This window comes from Chrysochloris asiatica, unplaced genomic scaffold (assembly GCF_000296735.1).
Source record: "Chrysochloris asiatica unplaced genomic scaffold, ChrAsi1.0 scaffold00190, whole genome shotgun sequence".
NCBI classification, from domain to species: Eukaryota; Metazoa; Chordata; class Mammalia; order Afrosoricida; family Chrysochloridae; genus Chrysochloris; species Chrysochloris asiatica.
The window spans coordinates 5,508,596-5,519,006 of record NW_006408708.1 but is presented as its reverse complement, the minus strand read 5'-3'; the positions used below and the strand labels follow the sequence as shown (position 1 = coordinate 5,519,006).

The 10,411-nt window shown below is 34.2% G+C and overlaps 1 protein-coding gene across 1 annotated transcript in view; it reads left to right on the top strand.

Annotated features, from left to right (window-relative positions):
• Positions 1-10,411, top strand: part of TTC29 (tetratricopeptide repeat domain 29) — a 467,422-nt gene that overhangs the window by 272,180 nt on the left and 184,831 nt on the right. The window contains exon 7 of the mRNA XM_006872284.1: positions 3,361-3,452. Coding sequence (XP_006872346.1) covers positions 3,361-3,452 — 92 coding nt within the window. The remainder of the gene's footprint in view (positions 1-3,360; positions 3,453-10,411) is intronic.

The following is a 10,411-nucleotide window of genomic DNA, read 5'->3' as shown; positions in this document are numbered from 1 at the left end:
ATATATATATATCACTCACTTTGTTGACAGGTGGCAATTTTGACTTAAATTCAGTGTCCCCTTGAAGGTTACTGTAGTAAAAAGAAATTGTCTTTGTTGTTGTTAAATGCCATTGAGTCGGTTTTGATCCATAGCAACCCTGCATAGAGTTTCCAAGGAGTGCCTGGTGAGCTCAAACCACCGGCCTTCTGGTTCAAACTGACTTTGCAGTCTAGTGCATAAGCCCAAGCGCCACACCAGGATCCTTACATTTTGATTCTACAGCAAAGAATTCTTCAAATAATTTGTAATATATTGTCATATTTCTGTTTTTTTTATTCTAAATATTCTACTAGTTTTATTTTTAGGTGAACAATTCTAATAATCTCATTTGAAAATGATCTTTACAAATAAATTTATTTCATTCTAATGGGAATATGAAGTCTATTATCTTAAAACTTTTAGTCAGATAATTTTCAAAACTTAGTTTCCCTTATTCACTATAATTTTTGGAGTGATTTTTACCATGTGACCAAGTAACACTCTAATATTTATTAAGTATATTAACTGAGTTTTCCAACTTTGATAACTTTGTTGTTTATTTAAATTTGCACACTAGCATGCTATATTAGAGTTTTTCTTTCCTCTGACAAAGATTAAGTTCATTGTCTGTAAATTTCCAATCATTTTTCATTCATTTAAATACTTTGTACCTAGTGATTTTTTATTCTCTCATCTTATCTTTGTGATGATAGCTTTTAATATCTCAGCTCATAGTTTTGTTTCCAACATATGGCATGTCACAAGAACATTCATTCAAGTACAATGGGTCATTTTGACTTCCACCTGTATTTTCTCACTGGAAGTATGAGGCATTGTTATGAAATAGAAGCTATCAACACTGAAGTATCTATTTACAATTTCTTGAGCACTTACTCTCGTATTCATGTACTACAGAGGCACACCCCTCAAATTAAATTGAGCACCTATGGAAGTCATTGTGTTCCTTCAGGACCCAAAGTGGCTAGCACATTGAAGGATGGCATACTCTAAGCAGTTTTAGCACTGGAAAAACTTGGCCTCACTCATTCTTAAATTACGCATTTGCTTCAGTCCCAAGTTTATATGCCTAGACTATAAATACTTGAGAACTGGAAGCATGCCTTCTTCTATTTAATATTTCCTAGGGTGGTGCTGTAGGCTAGGTGTTGGTTGATTTAAACCCAACAGCAGTTCCATGGAAGAAAGATGAGGCTGACTGCTCCCATAAAGACTTAATCTTGGAAACCCTATGTAGGGTCTCTATGAGTTGGAATTGGAGTGCTGGTATGGTGCTATGGGTTAATGCACTGGACTATAAAGTTGGTTTGAACCACAAGGTCAAAGGTACAAGCTCACCAGCTGCTATTCGGAAACCCTGTACAGGATTGCTATGAGTCGTAGTCGACTTGAAGTCACTTAACAACAACAGTGAGTTGGAATTAACTAAGTGACAGTGGATTTTGTTTGTTTGTTTTTAACATACTGTCTGGTACACAGTAACAGTATTTGCTGGGGAAAAATAATTACTTTTTACATAAGCTATAACAATATTCCATCTTCACTTTAAGAATCTAGAATGCTATACTGGAAAATATGCACTTCAAAAGGCATTATAACATCATTTTCTAAATATCTTGATGTTTGGATTCAACAGGTCTTTTGTAAATTCAAAATGCATAGATTCTGCCCTTGAACTCAGAAAAATCAATGAAGGTGTCATCTGTTATGCAAAACACCATCAAAAGAACATCCTCAGGTTTAAACAAGTTTATTCAAAAACTTAAAAATAAGAATCAAGATATTTAATTTTACAGATTTAGAAGGAACTAAAACAGTGGGTCAAAATGCATGAATTAGTAGGTTTTAATATTCATATTATAGCAAGTCTACCACCTGGCTATCATTTTTTCATACTGTGAAGGATTACTTGTTGCTGTGATGCTAGAAGCTATATCAACAGGTTGGCCCATAGTGTATAGGTTTTAGTGAAGCTTGCAGACTAAGACAACCTAAGCCAAAAGGCCTGGCAATCTACTTCTGAAAATTAGTCGCAATCTCAGAGAAGATTCATAACAGAATACTATCCAATATAGTTTTGGAAAATGAGCCCTAGGTTGTTGGTGGTGATGATTGTTTGCTGTCAACTTGGTTCCAACTCATATTGATCCTGTATAAGGTTTCTGAAGTTGCGAATCTATTGAACTAAACATACTAATGAGCATAATGAATGGTGCAAGATGGGACAGCATTTTGTTCTGTTATACATGAATTGTAACAGAGCATGGGATAGCCCATGAGTCAGAATCAACTCAATGGTAACTAACATTATGCCAAGCATTCTCTTGTGAATGACAGGAAACCCCAAATTTGGAAGCCATCATAATGGCCTCATTGAAATTGTTTCTAAGATATTGATTTTAAAAAAAGAAAGACTAGTATCAACATTTAAACATAGGTAGCTGCTTGTTACTGGTAATAAGACACAGGGCATGTTTATATCCTTCCTCACACTGAATCTCCCAAACGCCATCAAATGATTTTCACTAATTCTTTCTTAGAAAATGTGCAAAAGTATTTCCATAAGGGCCTTTGGAGATTTCTTGTGTCCTCATCTAAATAATAGGTTGGGCCAAGTAACAGTGAAGGAGTAAGAACAAAATGGTATCTGCTCATTTTATGTATTTTTCTCCTCTGGCTATTGAAAATGGAAAAAAAAAAAAATTGAAAAGGAAAATTCTACCATATAGATGATGTCAGTATTAAACTAAATTAAGAGCATATGTTTGGCTGTGGCAGCTGTAATCTTTTGATTATTGAAGAGATGGTTGGTAATGAAGTATATTTATAATAAATACTTTTAGTGTATACTGTATATGCATGAAAACTGTGAGATATGCATCTAATAAAATGATAGATTTAGAAATTGCTTGGCACCTAAATTCATGCTTTTCAAACAGCTATTTATAGAAAGAAAAGTGATATTTAAGCTGAGTTAGTAGAATATTATAATCTGCCTTATATTACCTTAGATAATAGTCCCATATTTTAAAATAATGTTGTAAGCCATTCAATTATTTATTCACACCTAAGATATATAAATTGGAAGATTTGGTATTATGCTGGAAAATAATTATTTTTACCAAAGTAAGACCTCACTGTCACATTTTATACAAGCTATACTATAGATGAAAATAAACCAAACCAACATGAATTTTTAATAAACAAAAGAATTTTTATGGAGACATTAAAAAGCACTATTAATTTTAATCTTCTTTTATGAAATGAAACATCAGTGCATCTGGCCATGCTATATGTTTCATATGTCTTTCTTTCTGATAGGTCCTTAACACTTGCATTAAGATCTCCAAAGACCTGGATGATGAGCTCAGCTTGGGGAGAGCCTATGAAGCAACAGCCAAGGTCCTGCAGAGGTACGCTAGCACATCCGTGTCTTGCTGTCACTGTGAGTTCATTCAACTGTGAAAGACTGAAATTGTTTGAGGTCTGTCGCTTTCCATTAATGCCTGCTTCAATTTTAAGCAGCACCCTTCTTAAGTGACCCTTGTATCATCCGTTGTTTTAAACCAATATGGCGTTTTAAAACATGAACCTAAACTCATCTATGTTTCTTCTTTGTATTGTTTTCTTTTGAGCCTCCTATAAGTTTAGTGATGACCCTGAATACAGGGAAAATCAAAATCAGGTCATCTCTCACAGGTTAAAAAAGCAAACAGCACAGAAATAACTAGAATGCATCAGTAACTGTGGGTTACCATAACTTTTCCAGATCTCTTCCTTGAGAAAGGTTTTCATTTATGGTTCAATTGTGTTTCTTCCATTGAGACAATTGTCCCTTGAGCATATCTGGATAAACAATTGGTTGTAAGAGTGATATTCCCATGATTTTATTTAAAACAGACAACTTAATAAAGGTACACATGAAACAATTCTGACAGATATTTTTTCATGGTAAATACATGTCTTCCTTTCACACATTGTATTGTGATTTTGTGAGTGTCAACTAATAGCTGCATGACATCGTAGCATTATGATTAAGCCAAGAATGAAAAACTAAAACATTTTTGAAAGTAAGCCCATTGATAGATTCTGACTCATGGCAACCCTCTACGACACAGTAGAATTGCCTTCAGGCTTACCAAAGCTGCAATTTTTATGGAAGCCTATTACCATATCTCTCTTCCATGTAGCAACTGGTGGGTTTGAACTGCTAACCTTTCAGTTAGCAGACAAAAGTTTAACCACTGTGCCTCCAGGGCTTCGAGTTTTGAAGTAAGACCTTGCCTTTTATATCTTCAGCTATGGCTTTTTAATAATGGCCATAGTAATATCATTGATAATAATAAATGACAATAGATACAAACTGTACCATGCATTTTTACATTTTCACAGTTGTATTTCAGTTGTAAATATATATGGGCTTATTCTTTGTAAGGTAACATTGCTATCTGAAAGATATTTAAAACATTAAATGTCCAGTGAGCTGAAAGCATGAAATCATCATCATAAGTAAGGGATAAGTTAAAAAAGTATCACTACTAGCGTTCCAGTTCACACATATGCTGTGCATGGAGTCACTATGAGTTGGTTCCGACTTGATGGCACCTGACAACAACAACAATCCTAAATAAAATATGCTTAAAACATGTCTCTGCAATCAGTTGATGGCTGCAGACAAGTGTTCTCAGTTACACACTTGTCTTAATTTCCTTAAGCCACAAACCCATTGAGTCAATTCAGACTCATAGGATGCCTTAAAAAAAAAATAAATAAACCAAAAACATTCAGAAGAGTTGGTTCCAAGGGAATCTGCTGGGTTAATTAAATTCAAGGCAGGCAAGTTAACTATGGTTAACTTGTGATGATGATGATTTTTTGGGGATTCCAAAGAAGTAATCTTGATAGATGTTCTCAAAGGACACACACAGGATGATGATCACGGGATCTTATTAGAGAGACGTTTTTAAAAATTGAAGACTTCATTGATGAGAAAAGGAATGTGATTTTTGTTGATAAACATTACTCCATCCACCATACAGACCTGATCTTGCCTTTTCAGGCTTCTTTTTGTTTCTAAAACTCAAAGAACATTGAAACGGAACATGACTTGTATCCCTCAAGGATGCCAATATTACCATTTTGATGTGGTGTAAGTAAATGAGCACAGTATTCTTCTGGAAAGGTTACAGAGATGGAAACACTGATTTCAGATGTGAATAGACCTAGATGGAGGATATGTCAAGAAACAATAACATCACATTTTGATATTTTTGTTTAACGCAGGTTGCTATGATTTTATAGCAATATTTTTTTATTTACCCTTGTAAATTGCTATTATTTGTTGTTACGTACTATCAAGTCTGTTCTGACTTAGAGTGATCACACAATGGAACTGCTCACTCCTGTTCCATCCTCACAATTGTTACTGTGCTTAAATCCATTGCTGTTGCCACTGTGCCAATCCATCTCCTTGAGTGTCTTGCTCTTTTTTGCTGATCCTCCATTTTACCAAGCAAGATGTCCTTCTCCAGAGACTGGTCCCTCCTAATAACATGTCTGAAGTATAAGAGAGGAAGTCTCACCATCCTAGCTTCTAAGGAGCAGACTGGATGTACATTTTCCAACACAAATTTGTTTGTTCTTCTGGGAGTCCATGGTACTTTCAATATTCTTCTCCAACACAGTAACTCAAATTCATTGATCTTCCTTATTCATTGTCCAGCTTTTGCATGCATATGAGGCTATTGAAAATAGCATGGCTTGAGTCAGGCTCACTTTAGTCCTCAAACTGATATCCTTGCTTTTGAACATTTTAAAGAGGTTTTGTGCGGCAGATTTACCTCATACAATAATGTCATTTGATTTCTTGACTGCTGCTTTCATGAGTGTTCATTGTGGATTCAAGCAAACTGAAATTTTTAACAACTTTAGTCTTTTCTCTGTTTATCATGTTTTGTTTTTTTTTTTATTGGTCTAGTTGTAAGGATTTCTCTTTTCTTTACATTGAGGTGTAATCCATATTGAAAGTGGTCTTTGATCAAAGTGATTTTTGATCTTCATCAATAAGTATTTTCAGTCCTCTTTGCTTCCAGCAAGCAAGGATGTATTATATGCACATTGCAGATTGTTAATGAATCTTCCTCTAATTCTGATGTCATATTCTTCTTCATTAAATACAGCTTCTCTGATTATTTGCTCAGCATACTGATTGGATATGTATGGTGAAACGATATAACCCGGATACCCACCTTTTTTTATTTAAAACTATTCAGAATCCCCTTGTTTTATTCAAAAACAGCCTCTTGGTCTATGTATATATTTCTCATGAGTACAATTAAGTGTTCTGAATAATCCTTTAATTGCAATGCTATCCATAGCTTGTCATGATCCATATGGTTGAAAACCTTTGCATAATCAATAAAACACAAATAAATATCTTCTGGTATTCTCTGCTTTTAGCCAAGATCCATCTGACATTATTCATGATATCCCTAGTTCCATGTCTTCTTTTGAATCCGAATAGAATTTCTGGCAGTTTCCTGTTGATGTACTGTTGCATCTGTTTTGAATTCTTGTCACCAAAATTTTACTCACATGTAATATTAATAATGTTGTTCCATGATTTCTACATTCTGCTGTGTCACCTCACTTTGAAATGCCAATGAATAGTCATTGCTTAAAATACCAATACTATCCACAAAAAAACATACAAGTAAATATTTGTATTTGCAATTGCCAAAAATTAAAAACAACTAAGATGCCCTTCAGTAGGTGAATGAATAAAAAACAGTGGTATAGCCATACAATGAAGTGTATTATTCAATGATAAAAAGAAATATAATCTTGAGCTATGAAAAGATGTGGAGTAAACTGAAATGCAATTTCTCACTGTAAGTATGCATCCTGAAAAGGTTGCATCCTACAGGATCCCAATTGTAAGAGATTCTGAACAAAGCAAAACTAACCCATTGTCGTCAAGTCAGTTCTAACATATGGTGACCTTATAGGACAGAGAGCTGCCCCCAGAGGATTCCCAAGCTGTAATGCTTTTGAGTACAGACAGCCACATCTTTTTCCTGTGGGGTTAAAGCATTCACCTTTTGATTAGCAATTGAGCACTTAACCACTGTGCCACCAGGGCTCCTTGATAGAACTATAGCAACAATGAAAACACCAGTGGTTGCCACGGGAGGGGGTTAAGGAAGAGGAATGAGTCAGTGGCACATAGGACATTTTAAGGCCAGTGAAACTATTCTTCTTTTTCCTGTAATGGTGGATTTATGACAGTGTGCATTTGTCAAAACCTAGGGAAAACCCGCAATGAGATGGATAGGCACAGTGGCTGCAACAATGGGTCCAAACATAACAAAAGATTATGAGGATGGATCAGGTCCAATCATTGTTTCCTTCTGTTTCACTATGAATTGGAACTTACTCTACAGCACCTAACCACACATACATACAATATATATATACATTGCTAAACTGTCTTTCTCAGGTTAGCAGCAATAAGAAAGAAACACGGCCAGAATAGAGGAAATTATGGTGGTGGCAGCTGAGAAATAAATCAAACTGCATACAAAGCCAACATCACCTCTAAAGCTCTTTTTCCTAGCCTGTGCAATTGCACAGGTTTCACTAATGGTAGCCTATCTCTATAAACATATTTTATCTCTTTAAAGGAAATGGAAGAGGAGAGACATGAATAGGATAAGTGTGTGTCTCAGGTCATCAGCTGAATGTGCATGAAAGGTGTATATGCTCTCTAAGACTGGAGGCTCCTAAAATAGTTACAAGAATTTGCACAGAGCCTTTAATTGAAAACTTGTCACATTCCTTTAAGACTGAGGACTTGGTAGTATAGATTTGCCCATTTGGTAATACTAGATTTGCCATTTGGTAACATTAATACTAAAGAGAATAATTATTTATGAAGGTTTTAATGGTATTTTATTTTGAAATGTGTATGAACAATATTAATATTTATTTAACAGTATTAGAGGAGTCCTGGTATGGTTCTGTAGGATAAGATTGGTGGTTCAATTACATCAGCTGCTTTTAGAAACCCTATATAGGGTCTCTGGGTCAGAACTGACTCAGTGATACTTAACAACAACAATATTAATAATAAATATTTTCACTAGTAGGGAATACATTGCAAATATGCTACTCATAATCTATTTTATTTATTTGTATTAAATAAATACTAGTAAAAATAGTTGATTTCTGAAATGATCACACCAATTGCCTTATGACAGCTGTAAAAGTTCAGAATTCTCTCAGATAGCTTCATAAAACAAGATAAAGTTGCTTAAGAAATTACCAAATAAATATTATCAGTATGTAGTCATCAGAGAGGAAAAAAAAAATCCCTCCATTTTCCTTATGTGATTTTTTTTTTTTTGCCTCATTTACTGAAATGAAATAACTATCACAAACTGTCTAACATAATTATGATTACTTTTGAAAAGAACGTGGGTGGTAGGGAATTCACAGAAATGAGAGATGTTCAAGACCCAGTGGTCATAACTAGGTTTATCCCATACCAATTGTAAATTTACTTGCGGACTAGGTTTAAATTATTTCCTAGAAAGCTTTCCACAGTGGAGATCTTTAAATCAATCAGTACAAAGTTTCAAGTGTGAAAATTACCTTTCTGTTATAGCTGAAAATTAATTTATTTTTGCTTGAGAGAAATGGTATGCCCTAGTAATTTTCATATAGCCTTTAAAATGGAACATCAAGCTTCTGATGCGAAATTTCCTAAAACTGACCCCCAAATAAATAAATTAAAAATGTATCAAAACATTTCTATTAATTCATGAAATTAGGAATCGCTTTTTACATTTTCTTCTGTAACTGATTCCATTCGCCTTATTACTTTCATCTGTAACCCACAAACTTGGTGGCACAATCAACAAACCCCTTGGTAGCTGTTTCATCTCTGCTCTATTTGATTTCTTCTCTCTGAGTAAATGATTAAGTTTTCATGCATTGGTTCAACCAAAATCTATGTTCACTCAACCACATCCTTTATTGATTACTTCTATTGCAAACAGTAGGCCAAGTGTGAGATACATAATTGAACAGTTGTCAGGGGATGTGGGTGTTAGCAGGCCTGTTTTCCCAGTTGGAAAGTGGAATCACCTTGATACACAAATATTCTGCACTGTTTCATTCTCATTCTTTGGACCGAGGAGTCCTGTTCCTCAGAATATATGTTTTTAACTCTCTAAGGTCTGGTTGAATGAATTTAATGATTATCCCATATAATATGCTGTTCAAGTTGCACCTGTGCACTGCATATAGAAAACTGGAATTAATATTAGTCTAACATTTTAACCTTGTCCTTTTAACTTACACAAATAATCTCTGTTCTGTAACAAAATATTTGATATTTTATCCCCTCCCAAGGAAGATTGACTTCACAACCTATCACTAACTATTAAATTTGGAAACATTTTGGTCAGCATATAATGTTTATATTTAGATAGTATATTAACAACTTTACTGGCTGTGAAACTATACATCACTACATAAAGCATTTTTAAAATAGATGTTTTCAGTAGCATTATTTTTTAGGGCAGGTTTCAGATCATTCTAGGTGTTTTGGAGACCTGTTGCTCCTTTGGGAGAAAACCAGACAACTTGAATCATCCAGCAATAGCTTTATTTATACTATTTTGTGTTTCTTGTTCTCAGAAGTGGGTTTTTGTTTTTTATTGTTTTAATTTTTTTATATGTGGTGATTTAACAATCCTCAACTTTCCAAGTCTTTTACACAATGTACTTCCATCAAGAATATATCAACTCTTATGAGCATGAGCATAAATAAGTTTCACTGGCTTCATTTTAGACTAAAAAATATATCATAATAATTTTCCTCTGAGGTTATTTAAAGAAACCTCCTTTTTTCAACATTATTTTGTTGAATAATACAGTCCAGAAAATACCTTGCAAAGTTCATGTCAATTCAATAAAAAAGCATTTTTGAGCCCTAGAAATCCACTAGTTAGCTCAACATTCTAAATATTACATTATTTCCTTTATTGGTATTTTTTTACTAACATGTTCTCTTGTTTTTTTAAACTTTTTTTGTTATTGTGAATTGAGTGAAGGTTTACAGAGCAGATCATTAGTTTTACATTCAACAGATCATATCCTTTGCTTCATTACCCATAGCAACCTTGTATAGGATTTCTGAGGAGCAGCTGGTGAGCTTGAACCACCAACCTTGCAGTTCAAACGGCTTTGCAGTCTGGTGTATTAACCCATAGCACCACACCAGGACTGTATTTACCTTTATTTTATCAGAGATTAGTATTGCCACTTCTGTTCATTTTTTATTGCAATTAGCTTGGTATATATATAT